The sequence below is a fragment of the Callithrix jacchus genome, chromosome 2 (assembly GCF_049354715.1).
Source record: "Callithrix jacchus isolate 240 chromosome 2, calJac240_pri, whole genome shotgun sequence".
In the NCBI taxonomy this organism is placed as follows: domain Eukaryota; kingdom Metazoa; phylum Chordata; class Mammalia; order Primates; family Cebidae; genus Callithrix; species Callithrix jacchus.
The window spans coordinates 143,497,147-143,519,054 of record NC_133503.1 but is presented as its reverse complement, the minus strand read 5'-3'; the positions used below and the strand labels follow the sequence as shown (position 1 = coordinate 143,519,054).

At 38.2% G+C, this 21,908-nt stretch overlaps 1 protein-coding gene, 1 long non-coding RNA gene and 1 pseudogene across 19 annotated transcripts in view; 2 read left to right on the top strand and 1 right to left on the bottom strand.

The window, feature by feature from the left end:
• ERBIN (erbb2 interacting protein) overlaps window positions 1-21,908 on the top strand; it is a 139,576-nt gene that overhangs the window by 51,355 nt on the left and 66,313 nt on the right. For all 18 annotated transcript variants that reach the window (XM_078365427.1, XM_078365426.1, XM_078365425.1 and 15 more), the window contains exons 2-4: window positions 4,292-4,339; window positions 10,065-10,262; window positions 12,139-12,256. In XM_078365427.1, the coding sequence (XP_078221553.1) occupies window positions 10,074-10,262; window positions 12,139-12,256 (307 nt within the window). In that variant the 5' untranslated portion in view covers window positions 4,292-4,339; window positions 10,065-10,073. The remainder of the gene's footprint in view (window positions 1-4,291; window positions 4,340-10,064; window positions 10,263-12,138; window positions 12,257-21,908) is intronic.
• Window positions 1,606-6,876, bottom strand: LOC144581451 (uncharacterized). The gene is made up of 2 exons (XR_013532295.1): window positions 6,749-6,876; window positions 1,606-1,793 (listed from the first exon to the last, which is right to left on the bottom strand). It is a non-coding gene; the product is annotated as an uncharacterized LOC144581451 (long non-coding RNA).
• Window positions 5,260-6,628, top strand: LOC118151679 (alpha-enolase pseudogene; annotated as a pseudogene).

Below are 21,908 nucleotides of genomic sequence, written 5' to 3'. Positions count from 1 at the left end.
TATTGCTCACTGAAAAAAATATAGCCAGGTATATCTTGTGATCTCTTTAGGTAAATAGAAAATGTTCTGTATTAAAAAAAAAAAACATTTATAGTGATTTTACTTCTCAATTTTTATAGTAATTCTCAAACTGAGACTTTTTTCAAAATAATCTCCAGTAGAGGATGGGGAGAGCTAAATGATAGTGGCTATAATATGGATGAAATAAGATTGACCATGCATTGATTATTATTGAAACTGTGTTGGAAAAAGGAATCACATGACATTTTAAGACAAAGACTTTTGAGTTTTATACTGTATCTAATTTACTAAATCAGCATTTCTAGGGAGAGGATAATAGTATCTATATTTTTCAAAAATAATGAGTGAATATTAACTAGCTACTTATAATTACAGCCAAGTTTTGTTTTATTTTCTTCCTCATGAGCAGCTTTTTAAATTGATGGCAGGATTTACTAGGGCAGTCTATGAATGGTTGCCCAGATCCTACTTATGAAAATATCCATGAGCTCTTCTTTTTCTCTACTAAATTATTTCTATCTGCCTACAAATCCACTGTTGTATCTTTTCATGCATATTTGGCACTAGCAACTACTTTATTTTTCCAATGTTTAATTAGCAAAACTACCTGAGTTGTCTATTCTAGTTCTTCTGTTCTTTCTTGAATTTCCTCCAAATAGTGTTTTGCCCCACCACTAGAGGTGATCTTGTCAAGATAACTAGTCACTTTTATGTTCATACACAGTGGCCATACTAAGTCCTTATTAACAGAGTTTGTAACTTTTTCCTCCTAAAACATTTTTTCCACTTGGCCTTTAGAATAGCAGCCTTTTTTTTTTTTCTCGGGAGGGAGGTGTTTCTTTTGCCTCACTTGACTGCTTCTCTTCAGTTTCCTTTGCTGGTCCTCTCTCTTCTTTCTAACCCTTAATTTTATAATGTTTTGGGGCTCAACCATTGAACCTATTCTCTTTTTTGTCTGCCCTCATGCCTTGATGATCTCATCTAATTTCATTGCTTTAAATATCATCTATAAGCAGATGACTTTTAAATTTATATCCTCAGCTTGGATCTCTTCCCACATCTCTGAATGCCTGTATCCAGCTGCTTACACAGTGTCCTACTCACATACCTTTCAAGTATTTCAAACTAAAGTTTTTGAATATAAGCATCTCTTTTTCTCTCTGCCCTGCTCCTACCATGGTCTTCTTCCATTTCAGTTTACTGGCAGCTTCGTTCTACCAGACTGTCATATCTGGGAGTATATAGGAGTGACAGAAGATTTGGTGGCCAACTTTGCTTGCTGTACACAGAACTTTTTTTGTGGCATGCAGAATATGTAGAATTCTTAAGAGAATGTTAAACAACTTAGTCCTATACCATTTGGCATAGCGACAAAGAGTTTGATGTATTTAGGTTAGTTCTGTAATTTTGAAACATATAAATGAATATCACTCAGAGTTTTTAAGAAAAAGATTATTATGTATACACTTTTTATTAAGACTATTGTTTCATATTTTAGGCTGTCTTACTTTGGAACGTGTTGGCTGCAAGAACAGAAAACATAACAATAGTTTAAGCAAATAGGGAATTAGTTTTCCCACATACCAGGAAATCCAGAAGCAGGGAATAGTTAGCATTAATTCAGCTGCAGCAGTGCTATTTGAGACCACAGCTTGTTTTGTCTTTTTCTTCTGTTAGTCTTATTTATTGGCTGATTTATTAATCCTCATGCTTGTTGACTTACAGTAATAGGTTGCTTGTTGCAGTATTAGACACTGTGTACAGATGCAAGGCTAGAAAAATGAGAGAGTGGTGGTATCAGATATATTTGCTCTGATTTATCAGGAAAGCAAATGTTTTCCCAGGATTAATCCCCATTTCACCCCCAAAGCAGACTTCAGAATATAAGTCTTTGATATTCACTGTGTTATCCATTTCTTATTGATCCCTCCAGGCACGGGAAGCTCAAAAGTAGTAATTGAGCTGGGCCCCTTACTGCCCTGAATAATCCAGAGTCTTAAAAGGAAAAGCCAGGTCACACCTGTAAACCCAGCACTTTGGGAGGCTGAGGTGGGTGGGAGAATTTATTGAGCTCAGGCGTTTGAGACCAGCTTGGGCAGCATGGTGAGACCCTGTCTCTAAAAAAAAAAGGTAGCTGAGTGTGGTTTGGGTGCACACTTATGGTCCCAGCCCCTCAGAAGGCTAAGGCAGGAGGATCGTTTGATCCCAGGAGGTCGAGGCTGAAGTGAGCCATGATTTTGGCACTGCATTCCAGCCTGGGCAGCAGACCAAGACCCTGTCTCCAAAAAAAAAAAAAAAGGCATAGTGGCTCACACCTGTAATCCCAGCACTTTGGGAGACCAAGGCAGGTGGATCGCTTGAGCTTAGTTTGAGACCAGCCCAGCCAACATGACAAAACCCCGTCTCTACTAAAAATACAAAAAAAAAATTAGCCAGGTGTTGTGGCATACACCTGTAATCCCAGCTACTTGGGAGGCTGAGGCAGGAGAATTGCTTGAACCCAGGAAGCAGAGGTTTCGGTGAGCTGAGATTGTACTACTGCACTTCAGTCCGGGCAACAGAGTGATACGACTCAAAAAAAAAAAAAAGTCTTAGAAGGGAAAATAAGTCCTATAAGCATCATTAACAGTGTCTGCCACATAGAACTATGAAAAATTACCAAAATATAATTGGCCATTCAAGTTTATTTGCATGGAAAATTATTTATTTCTCAGTAAGTTCAAATTAATGGCATTTTAATGGTAGGTGAGAGAGTGTTTATATAATGAGGGCTCTCAATAGTTTATAAATGTATGAAGACTGTTCACTATAAAGATAGCCATTTGGCTAGGTGCAGTGGCTCATGTTTGTAATCCCAGCACTTTGGGAGATTGAGGTGGGAGAATTGCTTAAGTGCAGGAGTTAAAGACCAGCATAGCCAACATAGTGAGACCCTATCTCTACAAAAAGTTTTAAAATTAGCAAGGTGGGGTGGTGTTATAAGTAAAATTTTGATGCCGTAAAAGAAACAGCACTCGGAAGGCTGAGTGTGGTGGCTCATGCCCATAATCCTAACACTTTGGGAGGCCAAGTCGGGCGGATCGCCTGAGGTCAGGAGTTCAAGACCAGCCTGACCAACATGGAGAAACTCTATCTATACTAAAAAATGAAAAAAAAAAAATATAGCCGGGTGTGGCAGCACATGCCTACAATCCCAGCTACTTGGGAGGATGAGGCAGGAGAATTGCTTGAACCTGGGAGGCATAGGTTGTGGTGAGCCCAGATCGTGCCATTGCACTCCAGCCTGGGCAACAAGAGCGAAACTCCATCTAAAAAAAAAAGAGAGAGAAAGAAATAGCACTCCAATATAAATCCTCTTAGCAAGGCAGTTTACTTCTATAGAAGGGTGCGGCATATGGATGTATGGATGGAGCAATGGTAGCCACACGCTTGGACAAGGAGGGAAAGGGTACTTATGCCTGAAAAGGGGTAAGGGAGGTAGGGGAGGTGTTTTCCCCTACTGCTGTGTTGTTTCCCTATTGGCTAGGGTTAGACTGCACAAGCTAGACTAATTCCAATTGGCTATTTTAAAAAGAGCAGGGATCCAAGCTGGAGTGGCTGGGTGGGTGTGTTGGTGAAGGATGGTTATGGACGAATCAGAGCAAGTAGCCAGGGGTGACCTAGGTCAAAGAAGGTGACAGGAGCAGATGGCTGGGATGAGTCAGGATGGAGCCCGGGGCAAGGGGAACAGATATGAACTACTGATTAGAACCAGTGGAGAAGGTTGTTTACTGGAATTACAAGGAAGTTAAACTTTAAAATAGAGAATTAAAGAATAAGAGAGCTGAACACACATACTAATTCTTTGAAGAGAAACTTGGGGTTCACTGTTATAGTGGTATGCACCTGTACTACTTAGGAGGCTACTTAGGAGGCTGAGGTGGGAGGATTGATTGAGTCCAGGAGTTTGAGGCTGCAGTGAGCCATGTCTGTGCCACTGGACTCCAGCCTACGTGATAGAGTGAGAACCAGTCTCTTAAAAAAAAAAAAAAGCTAATCATTTATTTAGAAGCTAGGAAATTTGTGTATGTGTGTGCATACACTTGTGTGTGTGTGTTTTAAGAGGCTACTATTTTGGTTTGACTATTTGGTCTTAAGTATTTTCAGTTTACAAATTTAAATTTTTGAGAAGTTTAACTTTTATATAAATTAGAAATTAAAAGAGATGTTTCTTAAAGTTATAAAGATCCATTTTTATTGTTAATTTTGGTTCTCTTTTTGCTTTCCACAGAATGTTGGCTCAATTAAGAAACATCAGGGAGATAAATTCAACCCATTGGTAAGTAACTTTGATTTCTTTTGGTAGAAAGTTTTCAGAAGCCAGTTGCAGGGACACATGCCTGTAATCCCAGCACTTTGGGAGATCAATGTGAGAGGATCACTTGAGTCCAGGAGGTCAAGACCAACCTGGCCAAAATGGTGAAATTCCCATCTCTGCAGAAATTACAAAAAGTAGCTGGCCATGGTGGCTGGTGGCATAGTGGTGGCCTCTGGAGGTTGAAGTGGGAAGATCCCTTGAGCCTGGGAGGTTGAGGGAGCAGTGAGCCAAGATCGCACCTTTGCACTCCAGCGTGGACAAGAGTGTGACCCTGTTTTTTGTTGTTGTTTGTTTTGTTTGTTTGTTTTTGAGATGGAGTCTCTCTCTGTCACCCAGGCTGGAGTCCAGTGGCGAAATCTTGGCTCACTGCAACCCCCGCCTCCTGGGTTCAAGTGATTCTCCTGCCTCAGCCTCTCGAGTAGCTGGGACTACAGGCGCATGCCACCATGCCTGGCAAATTTTTTGTATTTTTAGTAGAGACGGTGTTTAACCCTGTTAGCCAGGATGGTCTCGATCTCCTGACCTCATGATCCGCCCACCTGGGCCTCCTAAAGGCCCTGAGTCACTGTGCCCGGCCTTTTTTTTTTTTTTAAAAAGCTTATTACTGTGCTCATTTTCTGGGTCAATACTTTCTTCTCCATTCTGATTAGAAGACTCTTAAGGTCTACAGTGTTACTTCTGATTTATAAAGTGGCTCTTCCTTGAGAAGCTGTGAGGACCCGCAGCATGCAGACGTCTTCTGCTTAATGCTCATCTCGGTGTCTGCAGCACTCTCCGCTTCTCTCCTAGGCGACAAGACCCGGAGGTTAGAAATCCACCATATCTATTCTCAAGATCCATGCCAGGGAGATCTTTGACTCTCATGGGAATCCCACTGTCGAGGTTGATCTCTTCACCGCAAAAGGTCTCTTCAGAGCTGCTGTGCCTAGTGGTGCTTCAACTGGTATCTATGAGGCCCTAGAGCTCCGGGACAATGATAAGACTCGCTATATGGGGAAGGGTGTCTCAAAGGCTGTTGAGCACATCAATAAAACTATTGCGCCTGCCCTGGTTAGCAAGACACTGAATGTCACAGAACAAGAGAAGATTGACAAATTGATGATCGAGATGGATGGAACAGAAAATAAATCTTAAGTTTGGTGCAAATGCCATTCTGGGGGTGTCCCTCGCTGTCTGCAAAGCCGGTGCTGTTGAGAAGGGGGTCCCTCTGTACCGCCACATCGCCGACTTGGCTGGCAACTCCGAAGTCATCCTACCAGTGCCGGCATTCAACGTCATCAATGGCGGTTCCCATGCTGGTAACAAGCTGGCCATGCAGGAGTTCATGATCCTCCCAGTGGGTGCCGCAAACTTCAGGGAAGCCATGCGCATCGGAGTGGAGGTTTACCACAACCTGAAGAACGTCATCAAGGAGAAATACGGGAAAGATGCCACTAATGTGCGATGAAGGCGGGTTTGCTCCCAACATCCTAGAGAATAAAGAAGGCCTGGAGCTGCTGAAGACTGCAATTGGGAAAGCTGGCTACACCGATAAAGTGGTCATCGGCATGGATGTGGCAGCCTCCGAGTTCTACAGGTCTGGGAAGTATGACCGGACTTCAAGTCTCCTGATGATCCCAGCAGGTACATCTCACCTGACCAGCTGGCCGACCTGTACAAGTCCTTCATCAAGGACTACCCAGTGGTGTCTATCGAAGATCCCTTTGACCAGGATGACTGGGGAGCATGACAGAAGTTCACAGCCAGTGCAGGAATCCAGGTGGTGGGGGATGATCTCACAGTGACCAACCCGAAAAGGATTGCCAAGGCTGCAAATGAGAAGTCCTGCAACTGCCTGCTGCTCAAAGTGAACCAGATCGGCTCCGTGACCGAGTCCCTGCAGGCGTGCAAGTTGGCCCAGGCCAATAGTTGGGGCGTCATGGTGTCTCATCGTTCTGGGGAGACTGAAGATACCTTCATCACCAACCTGGTGGTGGGGCTGTGCACTGGCCAGATCAAAACTGGTGCCCCTTGCCGATCTAAGCGCTTGGCCAAGTACAACCAGCTCCTCAGAATTGAAGAGGAGCTGGGCAGCAAGGCCAAGTTTGCTGGCAGGAAATTCAGAAACCCCCTGGCCAAGTAAGCAGTGGGCAGGCCAGCCCTTCAGTCGCCTGTTGGCTAATTAGACTCCTCCCCTCTTGTCAGCTCGGGCAGCTCCAGGCCCCCCCAACCAACACTTGCAGGGGTCCCTGCTAGTTAGCTCCCCTCGCCCACCACCATGGAGTTCACACTGCTTGCTTAGAACTTCTACAGAAGCCAAGCTCCCTGGAGCCCTCTTGGCAGCCCTAGCTTTGCAGTCATGTAATTGGCCCAAATCGTTGTTTTTCTCACCTCGCTTTCCACCAAGTGTCTGGAGCAATATGAACCTCCAGGGTCATCTCCGGGGTGGCCACAGGCAAGATCACCAGTGGTTTTGTGCTCAAAATAAAAGGCATCAGTGAACCATGAGAATAAAAAAAAAAAAAAAAAAGTGGCTCTTCCTTATGACATACCTGAAATTCTAATTAACAGTTCCCATGTTGATCAGTTCAGTTCTGATCAGGCGGGGCTTTCTTCCTTTTTGATTACTTCCTTGTATTATTGTGTAAAGGAGAATTAGTCTTTGGGTACTGTTACTCATTTACTTCCCTTTCATATGTTACTTTCCTCCTCTGCCCTCAAGAATTAAGGTTCTTATCCTTTCTTATCAGTCAGCAGTTTTTAGTCTATACCACTTCCATTTGCAGTCTTATATAGATTTGGGGTTCATTTTTATATTGGTACCAGGCCCACTGAATTTGATCTGAGGTCTAAACTGCTTTTTTTATAGTTTCCTATTTATAAAAAGTTTTCCTTTGAAATGTAAACTCTGTGCAGATTCCTAAAACCAAACATCTAATCTTCCTTTTCTGAATTCGTTCTCCTTTCAGAGAAGTTCTATAATTTCTGTTTGTCTGTCTGCAACGTAATTAGCTCCACAGGAAAAAACTTGGAAATTATTTTATCTCCATCAATAATTACTTGACCCTATAAATTGCCTTATACCTCAAGTGCCCTACATATTTTTTTTTGAGACAGAGTCTCACTCTGTTGCCAGGTTCGAGTGCAGCAGCTCAGGCGGTTCACTGCAACCTCCACCTCCTGGATTCAAGCGATTCTCCTGCCTCAACCTCCTGAGTAGCTGGGACTACAGGCACGCACCACCACGCACAGCTAATTTTTGCATTTTTAGTAGAGATGGGGTTTCACTGTGTTGGCCAGGATGGTCTCTATCTCCTGACCTTGTGATCCACCCACCTTGGCCTCCCAAAGTGCTGGAATTACAGGTGTGAGTCACTGCACCCAGCCTAGTGCCCTACATCTTTATGTTATTTTTATATGTTTGGACCCCACTATTGTCCAGTGGCTATTAAGCATTTAAAATGTGTGACTGATAAGGAGTTTTTAATTTTATTTGATTTGGCTTTTAATGTTAAGTTTAACTAGCCTAATGTGTCTAGTGGCTACCATACTGGACATAGCAGATAGAATTCTTTCCCATTCTTAAGTGTCCTCCTAACTCATTATCAGTGTATTCTTAAAATGTCTAGAACAAAAAATTTTGTGTTCAGTTTTGGAATTTTTTAAATGATCTCATAAGCACACAAGTAAAATCTAAATTCTCTTTTGGCAATTAAAATCTAATTATTAGGTGAACTGTTTATTCTTACTGGTAAAACATGCCTTAAAAACATAAATTGTTAATAATAAACTTTTCTGAATAGTTATTTGTTGACAAAGATTTTAGATGGAAGCATTTAATGTTTGACATCTTAGTTTCTTTTTGTAAATTCTGAAGGAGAAGCATGTAGTGAAGATTTACTGATACTTGAATTGTTTTAAGCAACTTCCTTCAAGTATATATTATTACATATCAAGAAGCAGTATAGAAGAGCACAGACTCAGTTTCTTTACGGAAAAATGCAGATAACAGTACATATCTTAGAAAAGTTGTTGTGACGATAAAGTGAGAGTCTGCCTATAGTTTATCTAGAGAACTTTGCACAGTGCCTGGTATAGAGTGATTGAGTAATTATAGTCAAAAAACTTTTTTTTTTCCTTAGACAGTCTGGCTGTGTCGCCCAGGCTGGAGTGCAGTGGCACAATCTCAACTCCTTGCAACCTCTCCCTCCCAGGTTCAAGCAATTATCCTGCTCAGCCTCCCAAGTAGCTGAGATTACAGGCATGCACCGCCACACCCAGCCAATTTTTTTTATTTTTAGTAGAGTTGGGGTTTCACCATGTTGGCCAGGCTGGTTTTGAACTCCTGACCTCAAGTGATCCACCTGCCTTGGCCTCCCACAGTGTTAGGATTACAGGCATGAGCCACTGTGCCAGGCCTAGAATAGTCAAATTTTTAAAAATATTGCAAGGGAAATACATATCTTACTCATTGTCACTTTAAAAATATATAATATGAAGTAAAAGAGTTAGAAGCAGTGCCTTGCCAGATCCCTGTTAACAGCCTGAGGCAAAAGGAAAAAATCACTAATATCAGATCCTGTCTATATTTTAACATTGGATATTTTGTTTATACATGGATTCTTTTTAAGTAATCTGTATTTTTAAAGCATTATGTTGAGATATTGTACTTACCTTGATTACTGAAGTTTTTGATACCTCCTTATATTTTGTGCCTGAGGCCTGACTGTCTTAACCTAGTCTTGGTCCTGGCTAGAGATAATCTAATACTCTAATAGCATCTTCTGTCAACAGCAAGAATGGATCGTTTTACATAGAAAGAATTGATAACACTAATTATCATTTTTATTTATTTCTAATACTGCTATAAAGTTGCCAGTATATTTGTGTGAATTTTTTGGTTTAATTTTATCTTAGAGTATGCTGCACAATTCAGATTTTTAAAAGTCTATTTTTAAACTTGTGTTTCTTCAAGTGAATTGCTTTAATACTTGTGCAAATAAACTTACTTTGCTAATATAATCTTAGCCTAGTTAGAATTAACCTATGTTCACTGATTCAAAATTGGCCTTTCCCTCAATTAATTTGAAATCTTTATTTAAGCAAGTTTATGCACCAGTGTGTTACCATAAGCACATTTGAGACATATAAGTTCTTTAGAAAAACAATATGACTAATATTTAATTGAAACAAAATATACTTGGGGTAGGCGAGAATTTCCATGTGGAAACTTTGACTTTTCATAGGAAAGTTATAGGATGATTGATCCTGATGGCTGGTTAGGAAGACCTGAAAATATCTTTACATTCCTACTTCCTACTCAAAACTACACCTAATCAAGTCCTTAAGGAAGACACAACAGAACTTTTAGAGCCAGAAATTAAGTAAAATTAAGTAAAAGTCTTGTCGTATTAAGAGTTTTTCTTATTGAGAACTAAGAAGCATGCGCAAAGCATGGTTTTTGAAGAAGCATGTAAATGGCTACTTCATGGATTGTTTTGTGAAGTACTAAAGAGCTTGAGTTTAATTTGAAATCCAGTAGATGTGAATGCGGATATTAAAGCAATGTTAAATGGGTTCCATTGTGCTTGTATAGTGGCAGGAGAAGTGTTCATCTGTGACATATGAACTGTGATAGATTGCAATGATTTGTGAAAAACCATTGGAAGATGTATGTTTTAAATTTCTTTTTATTTGAATATTACAGTGTCTAAAAATGACTACAAAACGAAGTTTGTTTGTGCGGTTGGTGCCATGTCGCTGTCTACGAGGGGAAGAGGAGACTGTCACTACTCTTGATTATTCTCATTGCAGCTTGGAACAAGTTCCCAAAGAGATTTTTAATTTTGAAAAAACCTTGGAGGAGCTCTATTTAGATGCTAATCAGATTGAAGAGCTTCCAAAGGTATGCTAATACTTCTTTCAAGAAGTACCTTTGGATATTTTTATACCTAGAAATATGGTATTCCTAATATTGCTATAAAGTTGCCAATATATTTGTGGTATCTGAATTTTTTGGTTTAATTTTATCTTAAAGTATGCCACACAATTAAAATTTTTTAAAGTTGATTTTTAAACATATTTCTTTAAGCTAATTGCTTTAGTACTTGCACAAATAACTTAAAATTTTGTATTTAATCTTAGTTGTATTCATTAAGGTAAATAATGAGACTAAATAATTTCTGGAGTCAGTAGTTCTAACTAGACCAATAATTGAAATTAATGCTTTCTTTTTCTAGTTTTCATAAGACATTAATGTTCATTGTTATAATTGAGAGTAATTGCCCTTTTAGTTACCATATTATAATTTTATCATTAAATAGCTTGTTCGAATTCATACAGATTATGTTTTCCTCCATTTACAATTTGTTTGGAAAGATTCTGAAGGACTTAGATTTCTGAAGTCTAGTAACATAACAACTGGAAGGAGAAAGTTGGTTTGTTGCCCTAAAACACGTTCTCCAGTTATCACCTTTTTTTTTTTTTTTTAAACTAAACTTGTTTCAGCGTACTTTTTCTTCTTAAATCCCAGTCTCTCATTATCCTAAAATAATTTCCCCTCTCATTATCCTATACCAATTAATTTGCTTTAATTGTTAAGATCTTTTGCCATTGAAACAGCACTGTTTTGGAAACTATGGATGGGGACCCATTGGTAGCTCAAATCAATTTAGTATGTGTGGGCAGCATTTTGGAAAAAAGGACTATAAATTTGGACTATGAGAATTAGGAACTATAGGACACTTAGATAAGTTAGAATTTTCACATAAACAAGGAATAATTTGTTGGTGTCAGTATGTCCCATATGATTTAAGTGTGTCCCTGTAATTGTGGGATATACTTGTACTAAAAAATTATTTGTTGTTTATATGAAATTCAAATTTAATGGATATCTTATAGCTACTCTTACAACCTTAATTATAAAAAATAGGAAATAGAGTGTGTTATATATAGCCATTGTTTCATGAAAATATTTTAGATTTGTGTGTGTATACATACTGTGTGCAACAAGCTTTTTTCTGGTGGTCAAGTAGTAAGCACATTTTGAAAGCCACTGCTATCCTAAGGGTTATCTTATAGAGAAATTTTTATATGGCTTTGGATAAAAATTAACGGTTGTTGGTCATATGTTTATGAACTAGAAACCTAGGTTGTGGTAGGGTAATTTACTGTTCTTCCTTATATGTTGTTTTTCAGCAGGCAATTTATCTTCCTTAGCCAGTTCTAGAGAATATGGAAGACCAAAATTGGTCTCCTTCTCTAATCACCGCCAGTAGAGTCTTGGTTTAGGAGTTTTGTTGAAAAGAGAAAGTCTTGCTGTAACAGTGCAAATAACTGAATCATTTTTGTCTTATCATTGCTAATACTTTAACATTTTTAGAAGAATACTCTTCTCAAATAGGGCTTTCATTTCAGAATAAGGTTGCTTGAAACCAACTCCAGAGTTTATCACATTTAATAGCCACTTTTTTTGTTACTAACTCAACAGAGGATATAGCCATATACTTACTCTCACTAAGTGGGTTTTACTTAAGGTAGAAGTATGAAGATATAAATTAATCTGAATGGTTCAGTTGTATTCATATCCATAATAGCATAATCAGAATAATGAGACATCTTTCCTGGTATTAGTGTAGATGTTATAACTCACTCAGTTTTAATATGGCTAATTTTATTAATGTGTATAAAAGTACATTAAATATTTAAGGAGATATATATATATATATATATGTATATATATATATATATAATTGACATTCTTTCTTCCCTTTTTCCAATAGCAACTTTTTAACTGTCAGTCTTTACACAAACTGAGTTTGCCAGACAATGATTTAACAACGTTACCAGCATCCATTGCGAACCTTATTAATCTCAGGGAACTGGATGTCAGCAAGAATGGTAAGGTTTTTTTGCCCATAATTTTCTATATTTGGGAACATGTTTCATTACTAAAATTTCTATTGTGTTTTCCAAAAGTAAAAATATAAAAATAAGTTAAATCTAATGTATTAATACTAAACTCATCTAAGAATACGTTTGTTTTATTTAAAGACATTTGCCCCACTTTAAACGTTTTGCAACCCGTTTTGTATCAAATACAGTAAAATTAAATGTTACAACCTTGGCTTGGAATTCTTTTATGTACATATAAAATTCATGATAGCTTAAAGCATGTGGAGAGTAAATGTAAGGGTTTTTCATTTGCATTTTTAATTGTGGTCATCATGTTGCAGGATAGATCTCTTGTACTCATTTCTCCTGTCAAATTGAAATTTTATATCCTTTGAACAACATATTCCAATCCTCCATCCCTGCTTCCCCATCCCCAGCCCCTGGTAACCACCGTGATATTTTGCCTCTGCAAAATTCCGTTTGTAAGTGAGCTTATGTGGTATTTTTTTTTTCTGTCCCTAGCCTGTTTTACTTAACATAATACCCTCCAGGTTTCCCTATGTTATTGCAAATTAACAGAGTTTTCTTCTTTTTAAAGGCTGAATAGTACTCCATCATGTAAAAAAATTTTTTTATTCATTCATCCGTTGATGGACACAGGTTGATTTCTTATCTTGGTTATTGTGAATAGTGCTAAAATAAACATGGGATTATAAATATTTCTTCAACATACTTATTTTATTCCCTTTATATATTCAGTAGTGGGATTGCTGGATCTTGTGGTAGTTCTCATTTTTTTGAGGCACCCCCAAACTGTTTTCCATAATGGCTATACTAATTTACATCCCCAGCAACTTTGTGCAAGCATTCTCTTTTCTCCATATCCTCATCAGCACTTGCCTTTTGTCTTTTTTACTCATTCTAACAGATGTGAGATCCTATCTCACTGTAGATTTAATTTGCATTTCCCTGATGATTAATGATGTTGAACATTTTTTATATATCTGTTGGTCATTTGTGTCTTCTGTTGAGAACTACCTATTCAGGTCACTTGCCAATTTTTAAATCAGGCTACTTGTTTTTTTGTTATTGAGATTTTTGAGTTCCTTATATTTTGAATACTAACACCTTATCAGATGTATAGCTTGCAAACATTTTCTCCCACTCCATAGGCTATTTCTTCTTTGGCTGTACAGGAGCTGTTTTGTGTGATGTGATCCCATTTGTCTGTTTTTGCTTTTTTTGCCCATGTTTTGGGGGTCATATTTTTAAAAAATCATTGCTCAAGCCATTGCCAAGCTTTAGAATGTCATGGAGCTTTTCTTCTATATTTTCTTCTAGTAGTTTTATAGTTTCAGGTGTTATAGTTAAGTCTTTATCTGTTTTGAGTTGATTTTCTATATGGTATAAGATAAGGGTTTAATTTCATTCTTCTGCATGTGGGTGTCCAGTTGTCCTAACACACTTTATTGAGGAGACTGCCCTTTACCCATTGTGTATTCCTGGCACCTTTGTCAAAAATTGACAAAATGCATGGATTTATTTTTGGGCTTTCTATTCTTTTCCATTGGTCTGTGTCTGTTTTCCTGTCCTTACTATGTTGCTTTGATTACGATTGCTTCATAGCATATTTTGAAGTCAGGTGTGATGCCTGCAGTTTAGTTCTTTTTGTTCACCATTACTTTGGATATTCAGTCTTTTGTGGCTCCATATGAATCGTAGGATTTTTTTTTTTTTTCTGTGAAAAATATCATTGGAATTTTGATAGGGATTGGGTTGAATCTGTAGACCACTTTGGGTAGTGTGGACATTTTACAATATTGATTTTCAAGTCCATGAACAAAGGATATATTTCCATTTATTGTCCTGCTTCAATTTTTTTTTCATCAAATGTTCTATAGTTTTGAGTGGGTATGTCTTTTACCTCTTTGTTAAATTTATTTCTAAGTATTTTATTTTTTCGGTAGCTATTATAAATGGGATTGTTTTCTTAATATCCTTTTCATATAGTTTGTTGTTAGTATATAAAAATGCAACTGATTTTCGTATGTTGATTTTGTATTTTGCAACTTTACTGAATTTATTCTAACAGTTTGTTGGAGTCTTTAGGGTTTTATATATATAACATTCTGTTGTCTGCAAATAGGGACAATCCAGTTTCTCCTATTCAAATTTGGAATCCTTTTATTTCTTTCTCTAGGTAGAACTTAAGTACAACATTGAAAAGAAGTGGCGGGAATAGGCATCCTTGCCTTGTCCCAGATTTTAGAGGAAAAGCTTTCAACCATTTTTTTTTTTTTAATGGAGATGGGGTTTCACCATGTTGGCCAGGATGGTCTTGATCTCTTGACCTCATGATTCGCCCGCCTCGGCCTCCCAAAGTGCTGGGATTACAGGTGTGAGCCACAGCACCTGGCTAGCTTTCAACGTTTCATTGTTAAATATGATGTGAGCTGTGGGTTTGTCACATATGGCCTTTATGGTGTTGAGGTGCTTTGCATTTATACCTGATTTGTTGAGAGTTTATTATGAAAGGACGTAGAATTTTGTCAAATGCTTTCTCTGTAGTCATTGAGAGATTTTTTCCCTTTATTTTGTTAATGTGCTATATCACATTTATATATATGTTGAAATTATTAACAAGGCTAAGTAGTCTTGTTTAGTGTGTTTAGTTTGATATTCATCGAGAAAAGTATGGGAGATATATTATAAAATGTTAAGTTCTTACCTCAGAAGGAGAGAAAAATCAGCCCTTGAAATTTTAGAATGAGCATATCTTTGTTTTATAATTACAAAAGAGAATCACATGAGGATAAATTTTAAATGGTCTTATCAAATATAGGACTTTCAGTAAACACTGAATACTGTCATATTCAAATAATACTTCTCATAAGAATTGGGGAAAAATCTTTATGAATAAGACCCACCAAGTTAGTGCAGCAATGTCAACAAATATATATTAATCATATTCCACAGCGCTTAGCTCTAAAGTCATTCTTTGTCTTAGTGATGTGAGTATCCAGAAGTAATCCTTCCTAAATTTTAGGACTTATTGGCACAATTAACAGTTAACTTTGGCAAGCTAATTAACCAGGTGTCTGTCTACACACAGACACCACACACACAAAGTTGTGTTTACTTACGCCTGTTATCTAAGCGCTTTGGGAGGTTGAGGCAGGCAGATCAGTTGAGGTCAGGCGTTCAAGACCAGCCTGGCCAATGTGGTGAAACCCCATCTCTTCTAAAAGAGAGTAGTTAATTTTTAATACAAAAATTAACCAGGTCTGGTGGCTCACGCCTGTAATCCCAGCTATTCTGGAGGCTGAAACATGAGAATCACTTGAGCCCTGGGAGGTGGAGGTTGCAGTGAGCCGATACTGCAACACTGTGCTGCAGCCTGGGTGTCACAGCAAGACCCTGTCTCAAAAAAAAAAATACACACACACATATAAAATCCACTTACTAAATTCTATTTATTTTAGTTTCAGCTCGTTGAAATGTATGTTTTGTAGGATTAAGATCAAATTAACACTTCTGTTTTAAGGAATAAAATCTGTTTTAAGGATTTATGATTTACTTATATCCATCCTAGGTTAAGATGAAGTTTTTAGTGGTTATTTGACTTTCAGTTCACAATAGCTAATAAATTTTAGCTTTACAGGTAGTACTGTATTTTATTTTATCTTTTGCTATTGAGCTGTTTAACTTTAGGGCTATTTGTATTTTTAATAAATTTATTATTTAATTTGTATTTAGATTGGATTTATTCATAGTGATGTCTTGCTTTTTATCTAGCTATCTTAAAAATTTGGGGCTGGGCACAGTGGCTGACACCTGTAATCCCAGCACTTTGGGAGGTCAAAGTGGAAAAGGATCCCTTGAGCTCAAGAGTTTGAGACCACCCTGGGCAACATAGCAAGACCTTGTTTCTACTAAAAATCATAAACTTAGCTGGGCATGTGACATGTGCCTGTGATTCTGACTACTTGAGGCTGTTGTGGGAGGACTGCTTGAGCCTAGGAAGTTAAGGCTGCAGTTAGTTGTGATCATGCCATGGCACTCCAGCCTGGTAAATAGAGCAAGACCCTGTCTCCCAAAAAAACAAAAAATAAACCCCAAATAAGAAACCTACGTAAAAGGTAAAAGAACACCCATGGCTTCACCAGTTTTAGCATTTTGCTACGTTTGTCTTATTTCTCTTTTTCATGTACATAAATTTAAATATGTTCAAGAAAAAGATATATGCATATTATTGCTTTATATAAAATGTCTTTTTAGCTGGGTGCAGTGGCTCATGCCTGTAATCGCAGCACTTTGGGAGGCTGAGGCAGGTGGATCACCTGAGGTCAGTAGTTCACAACCAGCCTGGCCAATGTAGTGAAAACCCATCTTTACTAAAAATGCAAAGAATTAGCCAGGCATGGTGGCAAGCGCCTGTAATTTGACCTACTTGGGAGGCTGAGGCAGCAGAATTGCTTGAGCCTGGGAGGCAGAGGTGGCAGTGAGCTGAGATCACAACATTGCACTCCAGCCTGGGTGACCAGAGTGAGAATCCATCTCAAAAAAAAAAAAAGCAACTTTTTGCTAAGTTGTAATCATCATGTCTTAACTCCTAAATGTAGCAATATGCATCCTCTAAGAACAGGGAAATCGCAATAACCACAACATCATTATCACTCTCCAGAAATTTAATATCGTGTTTTTCCTGTTGCCTAATAATGCCCTTTGAACTCTTGGCCCCTTCTCCATATCTCTCCTTTGAAGTTAAAGATCATGTAAAGCATTTAGTTGTGTCACTGGTCCCTTTAAATCAGGAACAGTTTGCTTATGTTTTTCATGAGAGTTTCCATTTTTGAAGAGTTTAGATCAGTTGCCTTTTGATTTGTGTGACTTTTCCCTTCATGATTTTATTCAGGCTAAATGTCTGCCATTTCAAGCTTTTCCTTGAGGGCAGTGTGAAATTTGTGTTTCTATCCCTAGTACTTAGTATAGTGCCTGGTGGTGCCTGATAAATTCCAAGGTAAATGAACTTGATTATCATCCTGTCTCTACCTATGTTGACAGATAAATTAATCCAGAGTATTATAGAATTGTAGAATTATCATTTTAGAAGTCATCATATCTACCTTTTCATCCTAAAGGAGTATCTCTACATATGTTAACAGATAAATCAAACCAAAGTATTATAGAATTCTAGAATTATCTTCACTTTCGAAGTCATCACATCTCCCTTTTCATCCTAAAGGAGTATCTTTCTGGTCTTTTTAAATGAGGGTTGTTAAGTCTACTATTCAAGTTTATCATAATATGCTAGGTACAGTTTTCAGATTCATTAGCTGTTGTGCCCTGTTTAGAAGGAGTCAGGAAACTTGTGACATACTTTGTTATTCATCATATCATCAAGCTGTATTTCTTTAAAAGCATTTGCTTTTAGGATTTTTGCTTTAAGTCTGTCATAGTTTCTGATTTTTAGGTAGTTCTTTCAGTGTTTTTCAATTGGTAAGGTAGCATGGTTTAGGAATAAAAAGGAATGGCTTCTATTCATAGTTTATTGGTCTGGTTCTTACATTGGGGACTTAATCTAAATTTGTTATTTCATCTGTGTGACTGTTAAACACATGAAATGGGATCAGTCTAGGAAGTATATAATTTTAAGAGTTTTAATATTTGTATTAAGAAATTCAGTTTTTTCTTTTACAGTCTGTGATAAAACTGGAATGTTAAGTTGTTCTGAGTCTTAATTTGCTCTTTTCTTTCTTTTCCAAATTTTTAGTTTACTGTATGTCTTTATTTTATTTTACTTAAAGTTTAGGGGGATACATGTGCTGAACATGCAGGTTTATTACATAGGTATACATAGGCCATGGTGGTTTGCTGCACATATCAACCTATCACATCTAGGTTTTAAGTTTCATATGCATTAGGTATTTGTCCTAATGCTTTCTCCCTCCTTTCCCCTCACTCCCTATCAGGCCCCAGTGTGTGATTTTCCCCTCCCTGTGTCCATGTGTTCTCATTGTTCAACTCCCACTTAGAAGTGAGAACATGCGGTGTTTGGTTTTCTGTTCATGTGTTATTTGCTGAGGATGATGGTTTCCAGCTTCATCCATGTTCCTGCAAAAGACATGAACTCATTCTTTTTTATGGCTGCATAATATTCCATGGTGTATATGTGCCACGTTTTCTTTATCCAGTCTATCATTTATGGACATTTGGGTTGGTTCCAAGTTTTTGCGATTGTAAATAGTGCTGCAGTAAACGTATGTGTGCATGTATGCTTTTCAAAGTTACAAAAAGTTCTCTAAGCTGCTATCCCAAGACTTGCAAATAGTACCCAGTATTAGAGAAATGATCTGTTGTTGCATTCAAATGGCTTTTCTTGTAGGGAAGACTGAGATGACGATTAAGACATTCTGTCAAAGTGGTTGATGGGGAAAGCTGGTGGGGAGGGGAGATAAAAGAAAAACTGTGTAAGCTATTAATTCTTTTATATGAACATAGTGAATAAAACGCCAAAGATTACAAGGCAGAGAAACCAGAAAAAGTAGCTCAGATCTTTCTGTCTCATATGGGAATACTAGCGAGGTTAACCAGGGTCTTTCTTTTTAGTCAAAAAGCCCAGGAAGAGTAAATTGAAAGTTCGTGGTCAAAGCACAAAGCAGCTCTTTGAATCTGAGAAAATCTGATGATTGGGGAGAAACTAGTGGAAAAGGCTTTTCACATTAAGCTGAAAGAAGTTAAATTGAGGCTGGGCGCAGTGGCTCATGCCTGTAATCCTAGCACTTTGGGAGGCTCAGGCGGGTGGATCACTAGGTAAGGAGTTCAAGACCAGACTGGCCAACATGGTGAAACCGTGTCTCTACTAAAAAATACAAAAATTAGCTGTGGTAGCTTGTGCCCATAATCCCAGCTACTTGGGAAGCTGAGGTAGGAGAATTGCTTGAACTGGGACCTGGGAGGCGGAGGTTGCAGTGAGCCTCCGAGATCGCGCCGCTGCACTCCAGCCTGGGCTACAGAGTGAGACTCCATCTCAAAAAAAAAAAAGACAAAGTTAAGTTGATTGAGAAGGTATTACAGATTGATGGAGAAGTTATGGTTTTTTGCTCTTGTGTTTTAAATTTCTAAAATTACCATTTTGCTTTGTAGTTAATGATGTTTGAGCTTAGCTCTTTTAATAAATCACTTTATTTAAGATAATGAAAGACGAAAAACCAGATTTTACACTGTCCTAAAACTTAATGTTTAGACTGATGATTTCTGGCCACTGCCAAGTGTTTATATAAATGTAGACTGTTAACTAGAGTGTGCACTCATTTGTGCCCTATCATAGCATAGGCCTTATTACTCATTGTGTTATATCTGTTCTAAATCATAACATCTAGTATCCTCTGAAAACTATCGTCATTTGAGTTTGCAATTTGCGGTTAGTTTTGTCCAGAACTCAGTGTTTTATTCTGTAGTATGGTAATCGTTGCCTTTGGAGTGCAGGAGCAGTAAGGGACTCCTGTTGACTTAATTCAACAACTGGGGCAGTGGGATGTTGACACCTGCCTGACAAAGACCACCAGTTTAACAATTTGGATTTACTGCTTTATAGTGAGCAAAAACTCATATTATTGGGATTCTTGAGGGTCACAGAAGGTGTAAAAAAAGAAAAAAGACATAAAGGATTTGGGCTTTTCTTGATGATGCTGGGAAAGTTTCAGATAATAAGGGTTGTCCTGGATGGGATGCTGTCAAGAAGTGGAGTAATTCTATGATCAGGTATCTTAATGTTATCTATAGGGAAGTTGCTTAGAGTACAGCTAAAGCTGTAATCAGTAAACAATACATCAGTCACTTATTATCTAGGAAAAGGGGCTGTTTAGTATTTTTTGGCTTGGACAATAGCATGTTTTATCTTTTTTCAGACATGATTATAAATTTGTTTTTGTCTTGATATGTCATTGTTACAGAATGGCGTGGTGTGATATTGATGTTCTGTGAAAAAGTTTTGTTCAGTAGTAGAATCTGAATGCCAGGGCTTGTTTTTAGTAAGACCAAGGACTAGCTGATAGTATCAGCCCAGGCCAGCCCGTAGGTGTCAGGAGGAGTTTTCTCTTTCTCAGAAGTTAAGAGAGAGAGTTCTTCTGTAACTAAATGAGAGTGATTTGAAGAAGACAGCTGTGTTTTATGATACCTAATCTAGTGCTTCATTTTATGTTTGAATGGCAGTCTTTTTCTTTTCTTTTTTTTTTTTTTTAAGAGGCAGCATCTTGCTCTTTTGCTCAGGCTAGAATACAGTGGCATGATCATAGCTTACTGCATCCCAAACTCCTGGGCCCAAGTGATCCTTCCACCTCAGCCTCCTGAGTAGCTGGGACTACAGCTGTGTGCCACCATGCTTGGCTAATTATTTTTTATTTATTTATTTTTTAGAGATAGGGTTTTGCTCTGTTGCCCAGGCTGGTCTTGAACTCCTTGGTCTCAAGCAATACTGCTAATACTTCTGCCTTGACCTCTCAAAGTGGTGGGACTATAGGCGTGAGCCACCATGCCTGGCCAGCAGAATTTTCTGACTTAAAAGGTATATGTCAAAGAAGCAGCATTATTTGTTGAAGTTGTAATAATGAGAAAAGAACAAATAGTTAACACTGTTAGAGAATTAAGAAGTAAATTGTGATGAAATTCGGTCATGTGTGTGTGTATGTGTGTGTGTGTGAGAGAGAGTTGAGACAGAATCTTGCTCTGTCACCCAGGCTGGAGTACAGTGCTGTGATCTCAGCACACTGTAGTCTCCACCACTCGCTTCAAGTTATTCTCGTGCCTTAGCCTCCCCCCTGTAACTGAGACTACAGGTGTGGGCTACCACACCTGGCTAATTTTGTTTGTTTGTTTTTTTAGTATACATGGGTTTTTGCTGTGTTGGCCAGGCTGTTCTCGAACTCCTGACCTCATATGATCTACCTGCCTCAGCCTCCCAAAGTGCTGGTATTACACGAGAGCCACCACGCCCTGCCCGTGTACTTTATATATAAGGATAAAATGAGCCATCTTTGGAGAGTAGGTAACACAATTGTTGAGGGTAGGCCTTGAGCAAGAACTTGAAAAAGCCATGTGGATAACTAAGGTAAGGATGTACCAGAAGCTATTTTGTAAGGTGCAGGTGTCTATAGCATGTGTGAGGACTGTTGTTCCCAGGGTAACTAAAACATTCAGGGTAAGCAAGATGGGAGTGCAATAGGAATAGAAGCCAGGGAGGTAGGAATTTGGAGAAGCAGCTAATGAAGGACCTTGGAGGCACGTTGACATTTACTGTCAGTAAAATAGAGTTATTTGGAAAGTTTTGAATAGATCATTCAGAGCATGATGTGACTTGTTTAATCTAGCTATATATATAGACAGGGTCTATGGGCATATGGGTGAAAAACAACCATTTCAAATGCTGTTTCAGTCATCTGAGGTGATAGTGATGGAAATAATGAGATGAGGACATCCTCTGTATATGATTGAAGGTGGAATTGACAGCAGTTAATGATGGATTGGATGTGGGATGTGAGAGAAGAGTCAAGGATGCCCTCAGTGATTTTGGTCTTGCTCTTGGAAGGACAGAGTTGCCATCAGCTGAGATGTGGAAATCTGTAAGAGTTATAATTTTTAATGGAACAAATCAGGAGCT